The sequence below is a fragment of the Leopardus geoffroyi genome, chromosome E1 (genome assembly GCF_018350155.1).
Source record: "Leopardus geoffroyi isolate Oge1 chromosome E1, O.geoffroyi_Oge1_pat1.0, whole genome shotgun sequence".
Classification (NCBI taxonomy): domain Eukaryota; kingdom Metazoa; phylum Chordata; class Mammalia; order Carnivora; family Felidae; genus Leopardus; species Leopardus geoffroyi.
In genome coordinates this window covers 40,639,397-40,663,013 of record NC_059330.1, presented here as the reverse complement: position 1 = coordinate 40,663,013, position 23,617 = coordinate 40,639,397, and the positions used below count along the sequence as shown (strand labels likewise).

The 23,617-nt window shown below is 52.7% G+C and overlaps 3 protein-coding genes across 18 annotated transcripts in view; 2 read left to right on the top strand and 1 right to left on the bottom strand.

The window, feature by feature from the left end:
* LOC123603722 (transmembrane protein C17orf113) overlaps window positions 1-12,226 on the top strand; it is a 50,771-nt gene extending 38,545 nt beyond the window's left edge. For 5 of the 13 annotated variants that reach the window (XM_045488892.1, XM_045488895.1, XM_045488894.1 and 2 more), the window contains 7 exons: window positions 3,082-3,230; window positions 5,095-5,205; window positions 6,619-6,784; window positions 8,876-9,169; window positions 9,731-9,924; window positions 10,205-10,315; window positions 10,794-12,226. In XM_045488892.1, coding sequence (XP_045344848.1) covers window positions 3,082-3,230; window positions 5,095-5,205; window positions 6,619-6,784; window positions 8,876-9,169; window positions 9,731-9,924; window positions 10,205-10,315; window positions 10,794-11,030 — 1,262 coding nt within the window. In that variant the 3' untranslated portion in view covers window positions 11,031-12,226. Of the gene's footprint in view, window positions 1-202; window positions 2,745-3,081; window positions 3,231-4,775; window positions 4,850-5,094; window positions 5,206-6,618; window positions 6,785-8,875; window positions 9,170-9,730; window positions 9,925-10,204; window positions 10,316-10,793 lie in introns of those variants that run through there. The other 8 variants (XM_045488884.1, XM_045488883.1, XM_045488885.1 and 5 more) reach the window with 5 other exon arrangements.
* NKIRAS2 (NFKB inhibitor interacting Ras like 2) lies at window positions 12,167-16,399 on the bottom strand. 3 transcript variants are annotated; one of them, XM_045488900.1, is made up of 4 exons: window positions 16,259-16,399; window positions 15,187-15,290; window positions 14,545-14,786; window positions 12,167-13,864 (listed from the first exon to the last, which is right to left on the bottom strand). In XM_045488900.1, exons 2-4 carry the CDS (start codon window positions 15,278-15,280, stop codon window positions 13,625-13,627), a joined length of 576 nt encoding a protein of 191 aa, XP_045344856.1. In that variant the 5' UTR covers window positions 15,281-15,290; window positions 16,259-16,399; the 3' UTR covers window positions 12,167-13,624. The 3 variants fall into 3 exon arrangements, with proteins under 3 accessions (XP_045344856.1, XP_045344855.1, XP_045344854.1); XM_045488899.1 differs by having other exon boundaries at window positions 15,187-15,294; window positions 16,259-16,398; XM_045488898.1 differs by having other exon boundaries at window positions 16,238-16,394.
* Window positions 16,400-18,840: 2,441 nt separating this feature from the next.
* DNAJC7 (DnaJ heat shock protein family (Hsp40) member C7) overlaps window positions 18,841-23,617 on the top strand; it is a 29,410-nt gene continuing 24,633 nt past the window's right edge. The window contains exons 1-2 of one of the 2 annotated variants that reach the window (XM_045488873.1): window positions 18,916-19,177; window positions 23,066-23,224. In XM_045488873.1, coding sequence (XP_045344829.1) covers window positions 23,196-23,224 — 29 coding nt within the window. In that variant the 5' untranslated portion in view covers window positions 18,916-19,177; window positions 23,066-23,195. Of the gene's footprint in view, window positions 19,178-23,065; window positions 23,225-23,617 lie in introns of both variants that reach the window. The other variant, XM_045488872.1, reaches the window with a different exon arrangement.

Genomic DNA, 23,617 nt, shown 5'->3' with positions numbered 1-23,617 from the left:
GTGGCCTGATTTCAGAGCTGAGGAAACTGAGGCTCAGAGAGGTGAAATAACTTGCCCAAGATCACACAGCCAGTAAGATGCAAAGCTAGGATTGGTCTGTCTGCCCCCAAGGTCTGTGCCCTTTCTTTCCCCAGTACTGCTGCCTCCCCTTTGCAGGAGGAGCCTAACTCTGTCCCTTCCTTTCTCTCCCTGGCTGTCCCAGGTGGCCATTGCCAGTGTCTTGCACACAGAGGCCTGCCAGCGCCTGAAGGCATCCCCATATGTGGGGCTGGTGTTGGACGAGACCAGGGACTGGCCCGAGTCCCACAGTCTGGCCTTGTTTGCCACTTCGGTGTCCCCCTGTGATGGCCAGCCTACTACCACCTTCCTGGGCAGTGTGGAGCTACAGGAGGGTGAGGCCACCGCTGGCCAACTCCTGGACATCCTGCAGGCCTTCGGCGTGTCTGCACCCAAGCTGGCCTGGCTCAGCTCGAGCATCCCCAGTGACCGCCTTGGGCATGTGGGCCCACAACTCCGGGCCGCCTGCCCGCTGCTCACCGAACTACACTGCCTCCCTGGCCGGACAGATCCGGAGCCCCCTGCCTACCTAAGCGAATATGAAAGTGTGCTGGATGCCCTATTCCGCCTCCATGGTGGCCCCAGTTCTCACATGGTCCCTGAGCTGCGGGCAGCACTGGACCTTGCAGCTATTGACTTGGCAGGACCGCGGCCAGTGCCCTGGGCCTCCTTGCTGCCTATCGTGGAAGCAGTGGCTGAGGCTTGGCCTTGCCTGGTGCCCACACTGGAGGCCTCTGCTCCAGCCTCCCCTACAGCCAGGGCACTGGCCCTCGCCCTGCGCCAGTTCACCTTCGTGGCCTTCACCCACTTGCTGCTGGACACTCTGCCATCCATGCAGAAGCTCACCCTTGTGCTGCAGCCTGAAGAGCCGGACTTGGCCTTGTTGCAACCCCTGGTGATGGCAGCCGCAGCCTCCCTCCAAGCCCTGCGCAGCTCGGGTGGGGCGCGCCTCCAGGGTTTCCTGCAGGAGCTGGCGTCCTCCAGCTCTGACTTGGGCGGTGGGCGCTGCACCTACCGCGGCGTGGAGCTGGTCGGCTACTCCGAGGCTGCGGTGCGGGGCTTGCAGCGGCTGCGGGGGGCCTTCCTAGACTCCATGCGGCGGGGGCTGCGGGACTCCTACCCCGGGCCCTCGCTGGACGCCGTGGCCGCCTTCGCGGCGATCTTCGACTCGCGCGGCTACCCGCAGGCACCCGAGGAGCTGGGCGCGCACGGCGAGGGGGCACTGCGGGTGCTGCTGCGCGCCTTCGCCCCCGCCGTGGTGCGCCAGAGGGCGCTGGGCGACTTCGCGCTCTTCAAGCGCGTGGTGTGCAGCCTCGGGCGGCTGGGCCCGCGGGCCTTGTGCGCCAAGCTGGCCTGCGCGCGCTCCGAGCTGCACGAGCTCTTCCCGGACTTCGCCGCCCTTGCCGCCCTGGCCTTGGCGCTGCCCGCGGGCGCCGGCCTCCTGGACAAGGTGGGCCGCAGCCGGGAGCTGCGGTGGTGGGGGCAGAGCGGGGCAGGGGAAGGCCGGGGCGGCCCGGCGGTGAAGATCGCCGTGGATGGGCCCCCGCTGCACGAGTTTGACTTTGCACTCGCCGTGGAGTTCTTGGAGAGTGGGTGGGCGGAGGGGCTCCTGGGGTCACAGCTCACGTGAGGGCGGCCCCCTTCCCTCCGCCCAGACAGCCTGGGGTCCTGAGCACTCTAGGGGCCAAGACAGACTCTAGGTGACCGTGCTGCACCCAAGCTGACCCCCTAACTGTGGCCTTCCAACCACCTGCCGCGTGCTTCCTCCGCTCCACGCTGAGTACTAGCCCAGCCCCGTGGGCTGTGGAGGAAGGGCTGTGCCGAGGGGGTCCTGGGCGAGCCCACGGAGATGCTGGGTTTGGGGACACCCTCAGTATCACTCCTGCCCTTGCCAGAGTTTGGGGAGGAGTAGCTCACCATTTTCCCTCTGGACCCAGCCCAGGTTTGGGCCATAGAAAAGCTGAGGAGTTTTGGTTGGAGGGAGAAAGGAAGACTGGGTCTGAGGGATTGAGGGAAAGAGGAACGGGTCCTTGGCTGTTAGCTCCCCGCCTGGCAGCATCTCTTCTCTTCAGATAGGACTAGACAGCAGATGACTTCCTTGGTGTCGACACAGCACAGCACCCTCTCTGTGCACAAGCTACCAGTTCAAGGGAGGTGGGGGTGGTGCCCTACCTCCCCCACCCACTGGTAGGCTGCCTGTATGTGGCTGTGTATATAGATATACACATCTACAAATGTAAAATAAATCTATCCTATCTTGCATATCGTTAACACACAAAAAATCGAAAAGGACTTCTTCCGGCTTTGCAATGACAGAGTCCAGAAAAGTTTCAAGGGACTGCATTTATTTCTAATGTTTTTCTTCCTCAAAGTCTGGTTGCTCCCCAAAGTTCTGAGCCTTCCCCCGCCCTTGCCTCAGACCTTTAAGACCAAAGACTGTAAAACCACAGGGCTGGAAGGGCCAACTCTGAGGATCAGCCTCAGGCCACACCCAGGAGCTGGAGGGCTTTTTGCCTCCTGGGAGAAGGAGCTGGAGCCTTGCCAGAGCTGGGGTGGGGAGGTGGGGAGGACACATCCCTTCAGATTCCAATGGGTTTCCCATCCCCTGTGTCAGCCTTGCTGTGACTGTGTGGGCATTAGTAAGAGGGGTTGGGGTTTAACTTGCAATAAACTGGAAACCCAGTGCATCTCGCAGTCTCCATGGTGCTGTGTGTGTGTCAGGACTCCTCTGGCCTGGGATTCATTGGGGTACTTCTGCTACCTCTATAGGGGATGGGAGGGGCATCCTCCTGGACTGGGAACCACAAACTGTGGGCTTCTGCTCCCCTGGTTGTGGAGAGGAGAGGCACAGAAATGGGCGGTAATTGCCCTGGGCTTAGCCAGTGCTACTTTGTGAAGAGGGAGACAGGAGTTTCTGCCCCAGCTCCACACCCGAGAAGCCCATCAGCCTCTTTTTCTGGCTGTGGAGGTAGATGTGAGCCCCGTGGCTCCCCATTTCAGACCCTGCCCTTCTTCCTCCTGCAGCAGGCCCGGCCTCCAGCGCCCCCAGCCCCCTGCTGGCCTCCCTGCCCCTGCCTGCCAGGCCTCTGCAGCCCCCGCTGGACTTCAAGCACTTGCTCGCCTTCCACTTCAATGGCGCCACCCCGCTCAGTCTCACCCCCAACTTCAGCACGGTACGGGCTGGGCTGGCGGGTGGGGGCATGCGGCCAAGCTTGGGGTGGGCAGGGAAGGTGGGCTCAGAGGGGCTGGCTCTCAGAAGCTGGGTATAAGTAGAAACGACATCCCCAAGAGTGACTAGGTGCCCCCCAAACGGGGACCCCTGGCCCAGCTTTTCCTTGGGCCAGGGAATGAGGATGGTTCCAGTAACACCTGCTGGGCCTGTCGTCTGTAGGTTATACTTGAATTTTTGTATAGGGACATCTATGGGTGATCTGTGTACGTCTGTGTGCATTTGGGGTATGCCCTTCTATTTTAGTTTATGTGTCTGTGGGTCTTTGTGTGTTCCTTGTGGTTGTGAATGTGTGTGTGTGTGTGTGTGTGTGTTTGTAAACATCTCTTTGGGCCTGGGTCCTTGTATGTAATTAATGTGTCTGCCTGTGTATCTGAGAGATATTTTTGTGTCTTTGTGTCAACTCTGTATGTGTTTGATGTGTGTGACCTCTGAGCGTGTGTGTGTTTGTGTGGTTTGGGTGATTGTGTGTCTATGCAAGTGTGCCATTCGTATGCATGTGAGTGTGTATCTTTCTGCATGGCTCTGTGATTTGTAACTGCCCGTAGGCTTATGTGCTATGTGTGTGTATACCAGTCTGTGTATTTCCATGTGTGCATGTGTGTGAATGAAAGTGTAGGGAGCCTGAATTTTACTTCACTCCATGAGTGATAAGGAGTAACTCCCTGCTTTCTTTAATTCTGGAAAATCAAATGTAATCATCAAGGAGCCCACCCTACCTGACAAGATGGCGGGAAATTCAGTCTCAGTCACTCTTTGGAGCCCCTTTCCAACCTCCAAGGTCACACAGAGATCTGAAGGAGCCTGAGTCCTTTGGGGAGGGTCCCCTGTTCTTCAGTCCCGTCTGTCACTTGCTGACACACTCACTGTTCATGCACACAGTCCCTTGGGAGTGGGTAAAGCTTCTGTCGCCCTCCTCGCTGGGGGCCCTGCTGGCCATTCTCCTGTCCTCTGCCTGCCCCCAGCCCTCGGTGCTGTTAGGTGAGGGTTCGAACCTCTTTCCGTTCTCAGGAAAGTTTCTGAAGGCATGCTTTTTTCTCAAAGCCTCTGTTCTCTTCTCTCAGGAAGGTTGAGAAAGTTCCTCTTGATAAGCAAGCCGAGACCACTTCTGCTGTTGGTCCAACAAGCCAGGCCCTGAGAAAAGGGAACAGGAAGGCTTGGTTTGATAGAAGAGAAAAAAAAAATAGTTAAAATAAGGAAAAGGGAAAAAGAAACCACATAAATTAATGTTCCAAAGAAATGATCCTGCTGCTTGGGGAACCTTCTGGCCTCCACGTGCTGCTGCCTGTCCTTTCCCGGCCCCCCACCTGCCCCAGCCCTGCTCTCACTCCCCTTCTCAGGCCCTGTGACAGTGGCAGAGCTGATGAGATCAGCCTTCTCTGTCCCAGCCCATGGGCCCAGCGCAAAGCTGGGTTGTGGGACAGGATTTCCAACAGAAGACCCTTTGTCCCTTCCCTGCTTCTCCCTGCCTCTAACTCTGTCCCAATAGTTGTGATTCTTGTGAATGAGGAAAACAACAACAACAACAAACCAGAGACCAGAGGGGCTGCAAGAGATGCCAAGGTGATCACCAGGACATGGTTCTGTTTCTCCCGATCATGGAGGCCACCCTGGCCATCCCACTGCCTCCAAGCAGAAACCCGGGGAAGAGATTGTTTGTGTGTCTCCTATCCACAAGGATGGGGAAGTTCTTCCTACGGCCTGATTCCTGCCCTCCTCAATAGTCTTTAGTTTTTGGCATTTTGCACTGCCCCCTCCCCCCACCAAGCCGACCCCAGAGTTATTGTGCCCTCCCACCCCCTTCACAGATGGACCCAATCCAGAAAGCTGTCATCAGCCACACGTTTGGGGTCCCCTCCCCTCTGAAGAAGAAGCTCTTCATTTCCTGTAACATCTGTCACCTGAGGTTCAACTCAGCGGTGAGAGGGAGTAGTGGAAACAGATTGGGGAGGAGGCTGGGCAGGGAGGGGGCTGGACAGTGGCTTCCGGGGTCTTTCCTGGAGGAATAAGGCCGGCAAAGGGATTGGGGTCCATATTTTCTGTCCCTGGGTGCAGAAGAGGCACTCCTGGTCCTTTACCCATCCCACCCTCTCCTCTCCCCAAATTCCTCTGCCTCTTCCCTCCCTCTCTAGTGGTCCTGGGACTCCATTTCCCTCCCGCTTCTCTCCTGTGTCCTGGATGCTTCTGCAGGAGAGAAGACTGACCTTTCCTGCTCTGGGTCCCAAGGGACACCATCAGCTCCTAGTCTGGAGCTGAGTTCTTAAAGCATCTGACAGTTAACGTGTTGAACGTTTTCATGCCCATCATCTTAATTAGTTCTCATGACACCTTGTTAGATGGATAGAGGCCCTGTTATCATCCCCACTTTTCAGATGAGGAAAATGAGCCTCAGAGACGTTAAGTGACTTGTCTGAGGTCACACAGCTGGTGAGTAGCAGAGCTGAGATTTGAGCCCAGGCCTGGCTGACCCCAAGGCCCACATACTTTCCACCACAGCCTGCCCCTAGATAGTGGAGAAGCCTCATTCTGGCCTCCCAGGGAAGATTTACCTTCTATCTGGACAACTGTGGGGCTTGGAGAGATCTGCTCTGGTGAAAGGGTCTAGGGAGGGGCCATGGGGGCCTGTCTTTCCTATACTTGGGAGCAACAAGCAGGGACCCCTAGGTGAAGGGGGGAGGACACGAACAGGCCAGATTCAGGGGTTTCCTCCAGGCTTTCAGGTTATATGAACCTTATAAGAGATGGACAGAAAGACCTCACTTTGAGGGAAGGACCATGTCTTCTCCATGCTGGGCTCCTGGCACAGAGCCTGGCAAAGAGCGAATGCTCAACAACTATTTGCTGAAAAACTGAACAAAGAGATGAATGTTCTGGGGTGCACATACCCGAAGCATGAGGACTGCTCTATTTTTTCCATTCGTGCATTTTTGAACCTGGTAACTAACATCGTTGAGCACGTGCTGTATGTACTAGGCCCCTGTTATTCATGTTCTCTTTTTAATTCTCACAACCCTTCAAGGTCAGTATTGTCATCACAAAGTTTACAAGTCAGCAAAATGAGGCTCAGAGAAGTGAGGCGATTTGCCCAGGGATGCACAGCTCATCAAGTGGCTGAGACAGAATTTGAAGCCAGAGGCTGCTTGCCTGGAGGCTCATGTTTGAGAATGAGTTCTGTAAACCTCAAGGCCACACAAATGCTGTGATGACAAGGATTCACCTCTTGTCTGGCCAGAGCCCTGTCCCCTCTGACCTGCCCCCTGCCCCTCGCCAGCTCATGGATGGGGCATGTGGACTCAGCAAAAAATGGTGACCCCAAGTCCTCCCCTCCCCAGAACCAAGCTGAAGCACATTACAAAGGCCACAAACATGCCAGAAAACTCAAGGCTGTCGAAGCCGCCAAGAGCAAGCAGAGGCCACAAACCCTGGCCCGGGATGGGGTGCTGGTGTCCCCCACCCTGACTCCAGCCAGTGGATCCCCTGGAGAGCCGCACAGCAAAGGTCAGTCCTGAACTCTTCTCCCCTCTCCCCAATCCAAATCTGGTTTCTGGCGAGGGGTTGGGAGATTTCTGCATATTATTATTACTTTTAAAACATTTATTCATTTTTTTGAGACACGTGCAGGCGCGTGCGTGCGCGCGCGCGCGCACACACACACACACACACACACAGAGTTGAGTGGGGGAGGGGCAGAAAGAGAAGGAGACACAGAACCTGAAGCAGGCTTCAGGCTCTGAGCTGTCAGCACAGAGCCCGATGTGGGGCTCGAAGTCACGAACTGTGAGATCATGGCCTGAGCCGAAGTCGAACACTTAACTGACTGAGCCACCCAGGCACCCCTGCATATTGTTATTATTTTTTGCGTGTGTTGGGGTATTCCATACATACAGAAAAAGGCACACATCACAAGTGTTGAGCTCGATGAATTTTCCCAGTCTGAATATACCAAGATCAAGAAACAAGCACCCAGAAGCCCTCCTTGGTCCCCTCCGGGTGACCACCTTGTTGTAGTAGCTTCCTAGGCTACCATAATCGATGACTGCAAACTCGGTGGCTCAAGTCAGAAGTTTGAAATCCAAGTGTTGATGGGGTTGATTCCTTCATGGGGGCTCAGATGGAGAGTCTGTCCCATGCCTGTCTTCTAGCTTCTGGCACTTGCTGCCAAGCCGTGGCATTCCTTGGCTTGTAGATGCATTCCTCCAATCTCTGCCTGTGTCTTCACATCACGTTCTCCCCGTGTCTCTGTGTCTCCATGTGGTCTTCTTATAAGGACACCAGTCATTGGATTGGGGCACACCCCAGTCCACTGTGATCTCATCTTAACTACTTAACATCTGCACAGACCCTAGTTCCAAAGATCACATTCTGGGGTTTCATGCAGATGTGAATTTTGGGCTGATGCTAATCAACCACTTGAATTCAACCACCCTCCCCCAGGTGATCCTGACTTTTCTTGCCACCGATCCATTGCACCTGGTTTTGGTGAATCCTATCGCATGGAACTTTTGTGCCTGGCCTCTTCCATGTTGTTGCATACACCTGTGGTTTGTCCTTTTTATTGCTGTGTAGTGCTCCATTTAATGACCGTACAATGCTGTCTTTTTTTTTTTTTTTTTTTTTTTTTTAAGTTTTTTTGTTTTGAGGGGAGCCTGGCTGGCTCAGTCAGTTAAGCGTCTGACTTCGGCTCAGGCCACGATCTCAAGGTTCATGGGTTCGAGCCCTGCATTGGGCTTTGTGCTGACAGCTCAGAGCCTGGAGCCTGCTTTGGACTCTGTGTCTCCCTCTCTCTCTGCCCCTCCCTCCACTCATGCTCTGTCTCTCTCTCTCTCAAAAATAAACATTAAAGAAATTTTATTTTATTTTTAATTTTTTTTAACGTTTATTTATTTTTGAGAGAGAGAGAGACAGAGCATGAATGGGGGAAGGTCAGAGAGAGAGGGAGACACAGAATCCGAAACAGGCTCCAGGCTCTGAGCGGTCAGCACAGAGCCCGACACGGGGCTTGAACTCCTGGACTGTGAGATCATGACCTGAGCTGAAGTCGGACGCTTAACCAACTGAGCCACCCAGGCACCCCTAAAGAAATTTTAAAAATATATATTTTTGTTTTTAAAGTAATCTCCATACCCAGCATGGGACTTGAACTCACAACCCCGAGATCAAGAGTCACCTGCTCTACTGACTGAGCCAGTCAGGTTCCCCTCTCTTTTTTTGTTTAAATCTATTCTCCTGTTGATGGATTTTTGGACAGTTTCCAGTTTTATGCTATTACGAATAGTGCTCTATGAATATAACAGCACATCTTATTGGCAACTTCCGCTTATTTAACAGTTAGCAAAGAACTGTAAAGTATCGGGGCTGTGAGGGCTATCTGAGACCACTCTGTCCAACTCTACATTTTCAGATGGGGAAGCTGAGGCCTAAAGAGGCCCAAATCTGCCCAGTGAGTTGGTTGGGGAGTGGAGTCTGGAACCCACTGCTGGTCATCCCGACACCAGGGATGCTTCCACTCTGCCATGCCACCCCCAATATGTCACTACTTAAAATCATGGCCTCCAGATGATTCTAACCCGATGCGTTCCATCTCCCCAGCCGTTCCTGCAGCCCCACCCCCTGGCCCCCAACTCCAGCCACCGCTGACTCTGGACCCCACGCCGAGGGAGCCGGCTCACTCAGATCTCTTGGATGCTGCCTCCTCTTCCTCTTCTTCCTCCTGCCCACCCTGCTCCCCAGAGCCTGGGAGAGAGGCGCCAGGGCCTGAGCCCGCAGTGGCTGCTGTGGGAAACGGTGTGAACGGGGAGGGCAGGAGCGAGAAGGGGCGCCTCTATTGCCCCACGTGCAAGGTGACAGTGAACTCCGCCTCCCAGCTTCAGGCTCACAACACAGGTCAGTTCCGTGCCCCTCTCCCTCCCCCACCACCCTCACCGCCCCCCCCCCCAAGTCCAGGGAGGAGTGGGGCAGGGAGACCCCCTCCACAGCTGCAGGCAGGCTGGAGTTTCTGGGCACTTTGCCCAAGGGCTTCATGACAGAGGTGTTGTGTCCAGCTGTGATTGGGTGGGCATTTGGGGTCCTCCCACTAATGCTTGAGGCGGGAGAATTGGGAAGAGAAGTCTGTGGCAGCAGGAACTAAAGGGTCGCTGGGAGAAGGCAGGAAGGTCCTCCTCCATCTATCTTAGACCCAGAAGGAAAGCACTGAGATGGGAGCAAAGGGAAGCCACAAGGCTCCCCTGCAGGGAGGCGTTCTGGGGAGGCTGGGGGTGGGGGGGACAAGAGAAGCTGGGAGGCCCCAGCGGAGGTGGGGAAGAGAACGCTCAGGTGGCTGGAGGGGAGAGCGTGTGCAGGCGGCTTAAGGGGGCAGCCAGCATGACCTGGTTCAGAGGCATCTCCGCTGCCCTGGAGCCCTTCTTGGGTGCTGACAGGCTGGGGCTGTCGTTCCTTCTCTCTCAGGAGCCAAGCACCGGTGGATGGTGGAAGGTCAGCGAGGTGCTCCTCGAAGGGGCCGCGGCCGCCCTGTGCCCCGGGGAGGCGGACACAAGGCCAAGAGAGTGGCAGGGGGCCAGGGCGGCCGACAGGGGCCCAGCCCCCCCTTTCACTGTGCCCTGTGTCAGCTCCAGGTCAATTCGGAGACCCAACTCAAGCAGGTGGGAGAAACCAGAGCAGGGCTGAGGGGTGGGACCGGTCCCAGGTGACAGGAGGGAGCCAGGGAGGAAGAGGGAGGCTGGAGGGGCAGTGGGCTCCTGGAGGGGCCAAGGCTGGGTCTCACCTCCCCTTCCCACGGTGATACCCAGTAGGTATCCAGTAGGTATGCGTCTGATGTGTGACTCATGGGTGAGGAAGGGTTAGCTAGTGGAGGATGATAGAGTCATCTAGGGGTCCTTGGGCTTCCTTATCCTGTTGCCAGTTTGTCTGTCTGTCCATTAGCACCTGAGTAGCAGGAGGCACAAAGACCGCCTGGCTGGGAAGCCCCCCAAGACCTCCAGCCAGCACAGCAAGCTGCAGAAACATGCAGCGCTGGCTGTGAGTATCCTCAAGGTATCTGTCTCCCGGCAACAGGGCTGGGCCCTGGGTCAAGAGGGGAGAGGATGGGCCAGAAGGGCAAGCTGGGGGGGACTGGTGGGGACTGGTGGGGGTGGGGCAGGAAGGAAGCCACCCCCCCTTTAAGGCTGCCTGGGCAGAGAGTCGGGCTCGGGTTTTGGACCATCTTGGGATCTGCCCAGTGGAATTTCCGGGGAGGTGGACCGAGGATAGTAATCTCTGGGTCAAGAGCGAGGAGTGGGCGTGCATCTCCTAGAGACCATCTCTGCCCCCACCCCCCATAGCCTCCTTCCTCTGGGCAGGAAGACAGGTGCTGGAGAAAGCCCTTTGGAATGATGTTTTGGGGGTGGGAAGGGTTTAGGTTTGGAACCCTAAAAGGCACGTCTTTCCTGCAACAGAACGCCCAAGGATGGGGCCCTGGGAGGGCTGGGATTTTCCTGGGTCAGACTGTGTCCATTCTCTCTCTCCTCTGCAGTCGAAGCTAGCCTTGCAGAAGCAACTCACCAAGACACTTGCAGCCCGCTTCCTGCCCAGCCCGATCCCCGCCGCTGCCGCAGCCATCTGTGCGCTGCCAGGGCCCCTGGCTCTCAGGCCTGCCCCCACAGCAGCCACCACCCTCTTCCCAGCTCCCATCCTGGGCCCGGCTCTGTTTCGCACCCCAGCAGGAGCCGTCCGCCCTGCCACAGGGCCGATCGTCTTTGCCCCCTACTAGGCTTCCTGGGGAGGCCGGGGCTTGGCACCCAGCAGTCGCTGTCCTTGCCTCCTCTTCCCGAGATGCCTCAGTTTCTTCCATCCCCTAGGAGACTGCCATTTACAGCCAAAGCTTCCTGCCCAATCTAGGAAGAGCTGGGCTACTTTTAAGGGCAGCTGCCCTTTGCCCAGTCTGGACTACGGATTCAACTACAACCCTCCTGGCCCAAGACCTTCCAACCCTCCTCTCCCCAGCCTCCTCAAGCTGGCACTGGGCTCCCCTGCATCGCCCAGCCTGATTTGCAGGGAGCAAACTGAGAAATCCCAAAGATCTATGCAAAATCCTAGCCCCAGCCCCATGGTGCTCTCATTTCCCCCACCTGAGACCTAGAACCCCATGGTCAAAGGTCCGAGGAATCTTAACTTTGAACCTGGCAAGAAGTCTAGAGAAGAGGCCCTCTCCATTCACTGGACTCTCTGGAGAATCACTGGTGGCAGATGGGGTCTCAAGCTGGACAGGGTTCAAGGCTATCTGGACAAGGTGACCCTGGGGGAGTGGAAGAAGACTGTGGAGGAGAAAGGAGGGGGGGCAGGGAGCAAAGCCAGGGTGGGGCTGGGGCTGAGAGATTTTGGGGTTCCTCTGCTGTGATCAGACAGGGCTGGGAGAGGAGTAGGGGAGGGTGATTTTCTGGCTGGGCTCAGTTTTAACAGAGGTCATCAATCCCACACAAGCTCTCTCCTCAGCCTTTCACTGATCTCTCCTGAACCCCAGCTGGGGGTGGAGGGTGGTGGTGGGCATTGGATCTCTCCAGACTATGGACCCAGCTAACACCAACCCCCCCCCCTCCCCCAGGGCTCCCAAAAGAAGAGCTTTCCCCTCAGGCTCCTCACCCCAAACCGGTCCCCAGCACTAAATCCAGCTTCCCCTCCTCCCAAGCAGAATCCTGCCCCCTCACTGTGAAGCTGAGTGTTGGGATCCAGGCTGACACACTCAAGACCCATTTTCATGCTGTCAAAGTTAATGTCACAACCTCCATCCCACCCGCCAGCACTGCTCTGTCACCCCACAATATGGGACTTTGCCAGTATCCACCTGTATCTTTTCCTTTTTTAGATATTTCCAATGGGAGGACAAGAAGGGGGGAGGGGAGGGGAACCTTTTGATAACAGTTGTGGTTTTATTGTGTCCAATGCATCAATAAATGAATTCAAGCCCGAGCCTGTAGATGCCCTAATTCGACTCACCCAGCCCTGCCCTATTCACCTCTCCCATCCCGGGGAGAAGGGGTGTGGACTAGAGGTCACCTGGCTCTGGCTCTGGTGTCTCATCTCTGCTGGGTGTGCACATTAGAAGCATGACGTGGACACGGGAAGTCGTGGGTTACAAGCTCACTTGATAGCATGTTGAAAGTGTAACCACCCTTCTGAGCCCCGACAGATCTGTCAGCTCCTGAGAAGCTGCTATTGGTTTGCCTTGTTCTATTCAGGCATCTGAGGTAAGGAAGGGCTAGAGGAGCACCTTGTCCAGCCTTCACCATGGCAGCAGGCATATAAACACAGGTAATTTATAAATAGGAGTCCAGCTATCAGCTGAAAACAACCACAGGAAGGGGTGAAGGCCAGGCCCCACCAGGTGTGAGGTGGGCTGATTGGGCACTGGGCGGGCGGCCGCTCTGGCAGCTAGAGGCAGTGCACGCCTGCCCCCTGGTGGTTGGGGGAGAGCAGTGTCTCAGCCTCCAGGGCCAGTGGGCATAGCACCTTGAAGAGGGAGAAGCAAAGGGTACAGTAAGAGCCAGCCCCAAGCCACAGGTATTATAAAATCAGAGGGCTGGAGAGGATCCAGAAGATCATCTAAGCAACTCCCATCACCTTACAGATGAGAAAACTGAAACCCAGAGAGAGGAAAGGACTTGCAGGGTCCCAAAGCCAGCTGGTGAAGCCCAGCCATCCTTCCTTTCCACCTCAGCCAATAAGGGCCATGTGCTCCCTGAGCAGGAAGAAGAAGCAAAACAATTGGGGGGGGGGGGAGGGGGGGAGTTAAAGCAGAAAATTACACTTCCCAGGAGGCTGGCTTCTTCCAGCCAAGGAGAGGACAGGAGAAAGGTGAGGGGGTCAGAGTTGGACACCAGCATGCACACACATGCACATGTGCACACGTCTACACGCACATACATAATACCTGGACGCCCTTCCTCTGGAGTCCAGTCTGGTGCCATGAGTATGAGTGTGTGTGTGTGTGTGTGTCTGTCTGTCTGTCACTGGCAGAAAGCTCCCAGGTGGGGGACCCCTGTGACAGGAACCAGAGCCTAGACTGGGCACTTGTGCATGGCAGCTCAGCTTCCCGTCCAGGGCAGGTGGAAGGGGACATTGACCACAACTGCCCCAGGTCATGGAGGGCAGGTATGATAAGAGCTGGTGGGGAGGGAGCTTTGGGGGCACTAACCTAGATCATCTCCACTTCCCAAGGCTGGGAGGGAGCAAAAGCGACCTGAGCCTGGGACAGCCCAGCTGCCTGGCCTGGGAAGGACAGCTTGTCTAACCCCACCCCTGGATATATCTCCCAGAGCCCCAGAAGCTGGAATGAGGCTGGGAAGGTGGAGGAAGGATGGCAGGTCTTCAGCCATCCAAGGAGCCGCTGCCCTTGTTCTTGCGGCTGAGGGGGAAAGCAGACTTGCTCTGGGGCTGGGTCATCTTGCTGGCCAGGTAGACGAAGGGCTCCAGCAGAGAGCGGCGGTCAGCCACAGATACCTCCCACAGCTTCACCTTCTCGGACTTGGCCCAGTGCTGAGCCACGTCTGGGTCTACACGCCGCTGCTCCTGTAGGTCACACTTGTTGCCAAGGACCACGATAGTGACCTGGGGAAGAGGGACAGAGTAGAGGCCTGAGGATGTACCATGGGCCTCAGAGTTGGGTGTGAGGGTTGGCAACGACCTAGAAGTCCTAACAGAAGAAAAAGTCTCAACAGCTAACGTTTTGCCTCTTCTTATATAGGAAACAATGACTGGGGAGAGGGAGATGGTTGCTTTTTATTCTCCTTCCTCTGTTTAAGTTCTACCCTCCATCTGGCCCTCCCTCCAGGAGTTCTCTTATAAGCCCTGGGTCACCCGTGCCTGCTCATTACGAGCAATCAGTCTGTTTCTGGCTAAACAACTGGTGAGGGAACATTCCCCAAACACCTGCAGCTTAAAGGGGGATTTGGGAACAGAAGGATAAGAGCAAAGAACCATCATAAAGAAAGATTAGTGGGGGCTCCCAAAGTTAGGTCAGAAACCTCTAAAACTAAAGGAAAGCCCCTTTGGTTGAGCTGCCTCAACATACAGCCACCTGTAGGGGTGAAGACACCCTCCAGTGGCCTCCATCCCCCCTCTAGCTCCTACCCTACCTCCTGGGATATGAATGAAAAACAGCCATGCCAGGCTCCCCAGAGCCAGCCCAGGGCCCACTCTTTCTCCTAACCCCACCCGTGGATATGTCTTTCAGAGCCCCAGAAGCTGGAATGAGGCTGGAAAGGTGGAGAAGGGATCCCCACACACACCTCCTTCTTGTCCTTGGATTTGTCGATCTCCTTCTTGAGCAGCTCTACACGCTGAAAGGACTCTCGGCTATCCGTGCTGTAGACCAGGACATAGCCGTCAGTGCAGGAGAAGCAGTGCCGGGGTAGCTCGGCCCCATCCCGGAGCCCCCGGGTGTCGTAGAAACGCACCTGCTCCCGCACCCCCCGGTCGGTCTCAATGGAGCCCACGTAGATGTCTTCCTGTGTCTCAATCATCTCAGAACCTGGGGCAAAATGAGGAAAAAACTTGTTTGTAGAAAGAAGGAAGATGGGAAACGTGGGTGACTGACTATATCCTAACAGGCCAATCAGCCAGGGAAAGAAAGGAATGTGGGGCTGGGGACAGAGGGCCAGGGACTGACAGGCAGGACTGGATGACTTGGGGAACAGCATGGATCTCATGCTAACGCCATACTAAGCAAAAGCGTGACCTGAGAGCTTTTCCTTGCTATCTCAAATACTGGGTTTCCTCTTTCCAGATTTCAATATGCTGGGGTTAAGGTCGTTATGTAGATTTCACTCTTTGGGGGTACAATAACCATCAGCAGCAGCTTTTAGCCTTTTCATGTTATGATCACATCCTACTTATTCTTCCACCATGTCCCTACCCCCGACAATACTCACCTACTACATGGTTCCCATATAGAAGCTGCTCCAGGATTGAAGTTTTGCCCACAGATGCTTGACCACACACGACCACCTTGCAGCTCTTCCCCATGCTTAGCCTTCTGCCTTGAAGAACAGAAGCACACTGGGTGAGGTGGGATGAAAACAGAGGGCAGATCTCCTATAACTGAGAGCCAGGTTCTGAACCTCAGAACTTCAGGGATTCAGCACTGTCTGTCCCCTACTGTGGTCAGGGTGTATTGGAGTGATGTGTCTCTGTCCGCTACTGGACAGTGGGCTGTACTTTACTCATCTTTGTCATTCCAAGCACCTGATCAGTAACTGGCTCAGAGCAGGTTTTCAGTAATTGTTGCCATAAAGGGGGAAGAGAGTCTTTGGTTTAAAGGAACCACTGGCCGGTTCCTTTCTGTGCACAGGATGTGGAAGACCAGTAGCTGGAGGGAGCTCCACTCAGCTTCCTGTCTTGAGCCATGCCTCCATGGAGAAATAAACAAGAATGCTATATTGTGTGGATTGGTCTTAAGCCGCTCTTCGTCTGGAGAGCGAGCTAATGAGAATGGGATTTTGCTTTCCTGTATGATTCATCTGGACAATTAATTCCCTCTAATTCCCAGTCAAGTCCATGGCTAAGATGAAGAACATCACACAAGAAAGAGTGAAAGAATCTAAGGGGAAAAGGAGAAAATCTGTGATGCTCTTGAACTCATAAGCCAAAATGAGGCTCAGACACAGAAACCTCCCGGACAGAGATCTCGTCGAAGGCATTCCAAACACAAGCTTCCCAGAAGAAACCCCAGACAAGGATTGCCTCAGAGAGCAGATACAGAGGGCACTCCCAAGAGGTGTCTTAAACAGAGACCTCTCGAGTAAACTCCCGATATAGACCCCCTCCCCGCTCGGGGCCCAAATAGTGGGCCCCACAATGAAAGGATACCCCAAGTGAGACTGCTAGAGGGGCTTCCGCCACCGATTTACCCCCGAGGGGGCCCCTAGAGGGAATCGGAGGCAGAGACCCGCCACCTAAAGCGGCCCGGATGCGGTGACCGACCCTGGCCTGCCACCTCCGTACCTCCCGGAGCCCTCGCAGCACCCCGGCTGGGCCCCTCCAGGCGCGCGGGGACCAGGGGAGGGGCAGCACAGCCACAAGCACTCCGCTTTTCCTCCCGGGTCGTTCCAGGCTCCGTCTGGCCCCGCCCCCCAGCTTCCGTCCTTCAGGACCAATTCCGGCTGCAGCTTGCAGGAGCCGGGCACACAGCGCCCCCAGAGGCAGGAAGGGAGAATGACGGGGAGAAAGCCAGCACCAGGGCTGGCTGCACACGTGAGCACAAGGTTCTAGGCAACTTGGACACAGGGGGCTGGTGTCTCTAATGCCCAAATGTTCTTTCTCTAAAGGCTACCATAGTGCAGTAACGCTTCATTTATTCAATCGTTTATTAGTCAGATGTCTTCTGAGCAGCTACTCTGTGCCAGATATAAAACCACATGCTGAGAAAAAATGTAATTAGACAAGGTAGCTGCTCATGAGAACGTCACCGTCTAGAGGAGCTAGATATCTACAGGGCAGCATGGTAAAAACTATTTTGGGGGCGCCTGGGTGGCGCAGTCGGTTAAGCGTCCGACTTCAGCCAGGTCACGATCTCGCGGTCCGTGAGTTCGAGCCCCGCGTCGGGCTCTGGGCTGATGGCTCAGAGCCTGGAGCCTGTTTCCGATTCTGTGTCTCCCTCTCTCTCTGCCCCTCCCCCATTCATGCTGTGTCTCTCTCTGTCCCAAAAATAAATAAACGTTGAAAAAAAAAAAAACTATTTTGGAGGTGCTATGGGAGCACAGCAAAAAACATTGGACTTCAGGGACAGTGGGCATCACAGAAAACTTTCTGGAGGAGGTTATGCCTGTTTTGAGATTTGAAGGGTCTGGGAGGAAAGAGTGGAGGAAACATGGCAAAAGTCATGGCATTTTTCTGGAACTACAAGTGTTTTGGTTCAATATTGTTGGTGGAAAGGAGGCAAATAATTGAAGACCTTGTGTGTTAGGTCAAAGAGTTCAAACTGGATCCTAACAGCAGTGGAAAGCCATTGATAGGTTTTATGCCAGTGAAGTGACATGATCATTTTTTGCTTTTAGGAAGGTCATTGGCAGAAGAGTAAAGAATGGAGATGAGACAAGGGGCCAGTTAGGAGACTATGGTAGTATTCCAAGTTTTAAAAATAAAAATGAGGAGAGCCTGATTTGGTATGGAATGGAGACAGATAGATTTGGAAGACATTTGGTAGGAAAATCAACAAGATTTGGTGATAAATTGGGAGTCAGGAGTGAGAAAGGGGGCGTTCATGATGTCTCCTATCTTTCTAATTCGGTGACCAATTGGTGAACCCACTTGACAAGATAAGGAATTCAGGAAAAGAGAAATAAGCATTTGTTGTTGTTGTTGAGGAATGAGAGAATGACAAACTTGACTTAAATATAAATGTCTCCAGGATTTGTGAAACATACAAGACATCCAGTAGATAATTGGATATAGAGATCTAGAACTCACAAGTGAGAGGTCTAGGTTGGAAATATCGACAAAGTTGAGGGTCATCTACAGCTCAAATGAAAGCTATGGGAGTAAATGAATTGGCTTAGATGCAAAGAACACACAGCGGGAAGATGGTCCACAGACAGGTTGGCTTCCTGCATTAGACCATAGATTGTGACCCATTGGCAGGCAGGGCAGGTGGTCTGTGAGTATCCACCCAATCTAGCACACTCCCCAAGTAGGCCATTTGGAGAGACTAGTGAATGACTGGCTGGCTGAATGACTGCTCTCTTCCCACCCACCAGCCTCTCCCAACCTTCTCTAGCCAGTGGTGGGTGTGGTTTCTGCTTCCTTAGCACTGCCATAGGCAGAGGCCTTTCAAGAAGCCTACTGAGGATGACACTATTTTACTGGAGGAAAGGAGTAGATCCTTTCCAAATTCACTTGTCCCCTTCTTTAGTTCTCAATTTAAAAGTTTTAACCTCAAACTCCTCCAATTTAATTTAACCTCACAAAACCCCGGTTTTATTCAAACCCACGAATACTATTGGTTCGAGTTCCCAGTCCAGACTGCATTCGGCAAAACAAGCGTGCCGAGCAGGGTGTTTCCATAAAGGATGAGTACTGGGGACACTATGGAGCAGGGACCTCACCCTGAGAGCTGCCTTATAAACTCCAGGGCAGGGTCTGGGGCGCCGTGCCACCCTTCCTAGGCTTAATGCTGAGATGGCACTCCCAGGCAGCTGACATGAAAGCAGCCTCATTAAAGGGTCAGCATCATTAGGGTGATGAACCAGTTGTTGCTTGGAGATCCAGTGGGGATGAAAGGCGCGGGGTGAAGACGCCCTGCGTTCCCCTGGCTTGGTTGGGCAGGGCTTCCAAGGGCCGATGAAAGCTAGGGGAACTGGGCTCAAAGTGTCTCTTCTTGCCTTTCCCGGTAGGAAGCTGTGAACACACTCCAAGGTCAGGAAGGTAGTAGTGGGGGCTCTTTCCCTCCAGAGTCCTGGGTCACCGAGTCCCCAACCCAACCCAGACTCTCCTGAACCTTACTGGAGACTCTCTAGGATTGGAAGTTGCTATGGCAACGAGGCTCTCAGAATACTGAGAAGAGCTCAGGCCTAGAGAGGCATCACCCTCTTGTATCCCTCACTTCCGACGCACGGGTAAAGTGGCGCCTCCTACGCACAGGAACCGTCCCTGGGCCACCGGCCCGGCACGGAGACCACCGTGGACCTCCGGAGGCGGGAGGCCTCTCTGGCCCCAAGCGGAGCCTCTCGATGGTAGACGGGCCCGAGGGAGCCCCTCTGGGCGCAACGCCGCCGAGCGGCTCGATGCTCCAGCCGGAAGTGCTCTTCACCGCCTGCCTCCCACCCGCCTCTTTGGTCCCGGCGGTAAGATGGCGGCTGCCGCGGAGTGCGATGTGGTAATGGCGGCGACCGAGCCAGAGCTGCTCGACGACGAGGAAGCAAAGAGGTAACCGGGTAGCAGGGTAGTGGAAGGGGCGACCTTCAGCTCCGTGGCCCCGGGAAACCCGTCCCTTCCGTGATGCAGCCCGTGTTGAGGCGACGCCCCGCCCTCCGCGACCCCCCCCCCCCCATCTGAGATAAGTCCGGATGGACCCCCTGAAGGGGCGCTCCCGGAGGTCGGCCCTCCCCTCCTGCTTCCGCCTGGCTGGAGAGCTGAGGCACGGCCTGGTTTTCCAAGCAGGGAGGAATGTCGCTCTTAGTGTAGAGGCCGGGTCTCGGAGGGGACCCCAGAGGTCTGTTGTGGGGTGGGGGAGGCTGCGCGGCGACGATGACGACTTCTTACATCGCCCCGACCCCCGCCTGCTCTTGTTAACTTCTGTGCATTGTTGTCTATCAGCACTTTGCATCTCCGAAGCCCGTGTTCTCCTCACTCCCTCTCCTCAGTAATGTATCCCAGCGACCACGAGCCTAGGTCCGAGCGTGTCTCCATTATTGACCTGGTGCCCCCTCCCCGTACCCCAGAAATCGGAGATGAAAGAGAAAGAAGGAAGAGTGAGGGGTTTGTCTCATGCTCTACACGTCAAACTCCGGCCCTTCCGTCCTTCCGGAGTAAGATCCTCATTCTTCCCAGGACTGTTCTTTCTTAAGTTAAGCAGCAGAGAGGAAGGCAACTGCTTGGGCGCTGTTGGCACCGCTGGGCCGCCGCAGTGGCTCGAGATTGCCAGTCTGGACTAGCCAAGGGAGCTGCTGAGTGAGTGGTTTTCGAGAACACTCTGGATTCTGGCTACAGCTAAGGCAGGTTATTGGAACACAGTTGTGGGTAGTCATACTTGTCCTAATCCTGAAGGAGAATTAACGAAATGGTTCTGGAAGCGCGGGGCCCTTTCCTTATCAGCTGCAGATTAATTGACTACAGTGCCCTCAGTCTCCTTCCCTTGTCTTTCTTATCTTTGTACCAAACCCTGTCTGTATGGCTTCATTCTGGCTGCCTGAGATCTGAAACCAGGGTTCTGAGGATTTTTTATTATCCAAGTTAAAATACGGGGAGGTACTCAGGGTGGCAGAATGAATAGTTATCAAGCTTCAGGGTAGTTTACTGCAGCCTGTGTCTCAAGGTCTGTTGAGAACTGAGAGGCTTGGCACAGTGTTGTAGTAAGTCCTTGGGACGATTAGAGAAGGCAGGATACCAGAGTCTAGTCTCTTTCTCTTCTTGGTTTTGAGTTTTCACAGCGTACCTATTTCTCAGGTGTTGAGGATTAAGCATCATTAAGGAACTACACAACGGGAAACAACCGCCCCCTCCCCCTCCCGTACATACCGAGTTTACGTTAATTGCAAGGATTTACTTGGGATTGTGAAGAATTCAGTCGGGTTTTTTTTTTTTTTTTTTTTTTTTTTTTTTTTTGGTGCTATAGAGACTTGGGCTATGTGTAGTAATTTAGAAAAAAACCTTCTCTTACATAATATAGATCTCTGATGTAGGGACTGTCCCTAATTTGGGTTTTACTTCAAAGCCCTCTATCTGAAGCAGGTCCTTTTCCTTAAAAAACAAAAACAAAACGAAAACAACACACAGCCTTAGAGGATATTCTAACATAAAACTATAGTAAATGAACCTGAAGATACATTAAGAAACACAAAATGGGTGATGCTGTAATGTGACCACATCACACAAAAACATGGTATTTGGTAGAAGAGGTGTCAATGTAGGTTAACTCTGCCTTATTACATGGAATTTAAGATGTCATTGATTGTAAAACGCACAGTTGTTTTATCTGCCACTAAGAAAAGATACATCCTTGCTAAATAGACTTCCGTGTTACACATATTTATATGCTCTCTTTTAGATACGGCTAAAAATGGATATTTATATCACTTATGTGAGCCAATCAAAAGGAAAGTATAGTGAAATTTAAAAAAAAATTACAGTTTGACTTTCTGCCATATAAGGCATCCTTGGAGAGTAAGTAAGCACTGGAATCTAAGGAAAAAACCATGTTATGTATGGTTTTCCAATGCTGAAAATGGAGTGATGATGTAGAAGTTTTGGAGGAAGGTGGTTTTACATTTTTCATGTGTCCTGGAATGCTGTGTACCCATAGCAGAAGGCAGGGATAGTAACATCCCTTACAGATGCCCTTTACTATCTGGCTTGGTTAGTCATTTCGCCAAGTTTGTGTCTCTTATTACAGTCCTACTACCAGTTCACTTGGGGACACCGGAGTTGATGGGTCTCTTGGGTTGTTTTTGTGAAGTCCAGCAAGGAATCCTTCCTTCTGTGCATCTTGGTTCAAGGGCTTGCTGCTGCTGCTAAATTGTTATGGTCCCACAGCGGCAAAAACGAGAGGAGCTTTCAAGACTTGGGGCCTCATGGTTGCAGCATTTTAAAGGGCTACGTGTTTTATTTCATTAACTTTAGTGTCTCTAGAGAGAAAACAAATGTACTTCAATTTTTTTTGCTTGTCACTCTGACAGAGTTCTTTTTCCTCCATAGCAGCTGAGAGGCTAAAATAAAAGATGTATTAGTTGGCATCCAAAATAGATCAGGGTTCTGAACATGAAGATTATTTATTTCTCTTTGCCCACCAAAACAGATAAAGCTACTTGGGGAGCCAGAGAGCTAAATTTCAGAGGTTTTACAATTCAGCTAATTTAATTTAATTTCAAGCCTTACATTTTCCTGGGAAGATGCTGATTGCTTTATGTAATGTATGAATACCGGTCTTGAGTGAAGGCTGTCTGGTCACATTTCCTGGGCTGGGGAGGTCACCGTAGGTAGTCTTTATTATGGTAATATCGAAGGATTTCAAGTTGTTCCTCCACAGAGGAAACACTCCTGTGTCTCAGCGTATATCAGGCATGACTGGACAGTAGGGTCTAAAAGAAAACAGAAGCCATAGATTTAGAAGACAGAACATCCTTTTCTGATTCTTTGATAATATTTTCCATATCTGTGTGAATGCATGCAAGAACATTAGGTCCCTTCTTAGTATCCAGGATTGTAAGCTCTGTAGAGTTTGCTTTTTATTTCTCTTCCTATTGCTGCTGGGAAGCACTGAACCCTGAATCCATATCCCAGGGTCTGCAGTAGGTGCTATTTATTTTACTACAGATTCCTGGCACATTTTGGTGTTTGTGGCCATAGCCGAAGAGCTTGTAGCGTTCGTTGTCTTCCCCAGCTCTTCTTCCTCACTTTGTTTTAAATTCTTAGACATTTGTCTCTCTAAACTTTGTCTTCAAGGTCATGAAATGAAGCTAGACATTTCAGTAAGCCTGCAAGCTGAATGGGATATTATCTTTGACCTTAAACCCAAATCAGTGAAAACGCTGTTTGCAGCCTTCATTTTCATATTGGTATACTCTTAAGTGCGGGGTCAGTGGTGAAGAAATGAGAGGCGGGACAAATAAGTCATGGTTAAGGAACAGATAAACCTAGGAATACAGAATCCCAAACCAAATTAATTGAATCTGATTTTAACAAGTGGCAAAATTGTTAAATCAGGGGCACGTGGCTGGCTCAGTGTCACTTTTGATCTCAGGGTCGAGTTCAAGCCCTACATTGGGTATAGAGATTACTTAAAAATAAAATCTTTAAAAAAATTGTTAAGTCATAACTAGAGCAAAGGTAGAGCACAGAGGAAGGATCTCTCTATCCTTGCTGCTTTAATTCAGGTCCACATACTAACCAGAACCAGATACCAACCAAATTGAGCCAAATTGAGTGGCAGTTGCTCTGGTGTCTAGTCCATTCCAATGACCAGAACTCTGATTGGCTTAAAACCCAGGCTTTTTGAACATTCTAGCCAATCAGGGATGAGTGTAGTCATTGAAGCTAGTATTTTAAAAGTTTTTAAAAGCTGAGTACTGGGCACTTGCCTTTGCTTTTTTTCTCTAGGACTTTAGAAGATTGGAGAACAATGGTCAGCGGCTGCCTAGGTGCCTTGTGGTCTGATGCACAGTCCCTCTGAGAGCCCATTTCTCCCTTACTCCACTAATGTTTGGTCCCTTTTCTTCAGTGCTGAGTGATGTGGAAGTTACTTAGAGGTCGTTCCAGGTATTCTTTTAAACTGTCTGAATTTCAGCAGTAAGACCGGATTCGTCGTGCAAATTATCTCAGTGTTTATTCATTTTATTGGATTGACAATTTGTTTTCTTCCCCATCCAGATCAAAATAACAGTTCCTCTGTTTTATCCCACCATTGGCAGGGGGATGAATGTTTGAGGCTTTTGAGAATGAAAATATGGGGAGGAATATTTGACTTTCAAAGTCTAATTCTGACACCTAATATTCTGGTGTTGTGTGACTTAAAGTTTTTGTGGGGAAGCTAGATTGTCAGATCAACAAAGTGTTAACCATTTCTTCTGATTCTATTGTTAGCCTTTGGGGGAGGGGTGTATGAGGCAAGCAGCATTTTCTCTTGTTTTTGGTCTGTCCTGAGTTTTTCCT

Excerpts from the sequence above, each read along its gene's own strand:
- NKIRAS2 (XM_045488900.1), bottom strand. The coding sequence starts at position 15,280 with ATGGGGAAGAGCTGCAAGGTGGTCGTGTGTGGTCAAGCATCTGTGGGC. Across the intron at positions 14,787-15,186 it reads ATATGGGAACCATGTAGTAG|GTTCTGAGATGATTGAGACA; the intron begins GTGAGTATTGTC and ends ATTTTGCCCCAG. Across the intron at positions 13,865-14,544 it reads AATCCAAGGACAAGAAGGAG|GTCACTATCGTGGTCCTTGG; the intron begins GTGTGTGTGGGG and ends CCTCTTCCCCAG.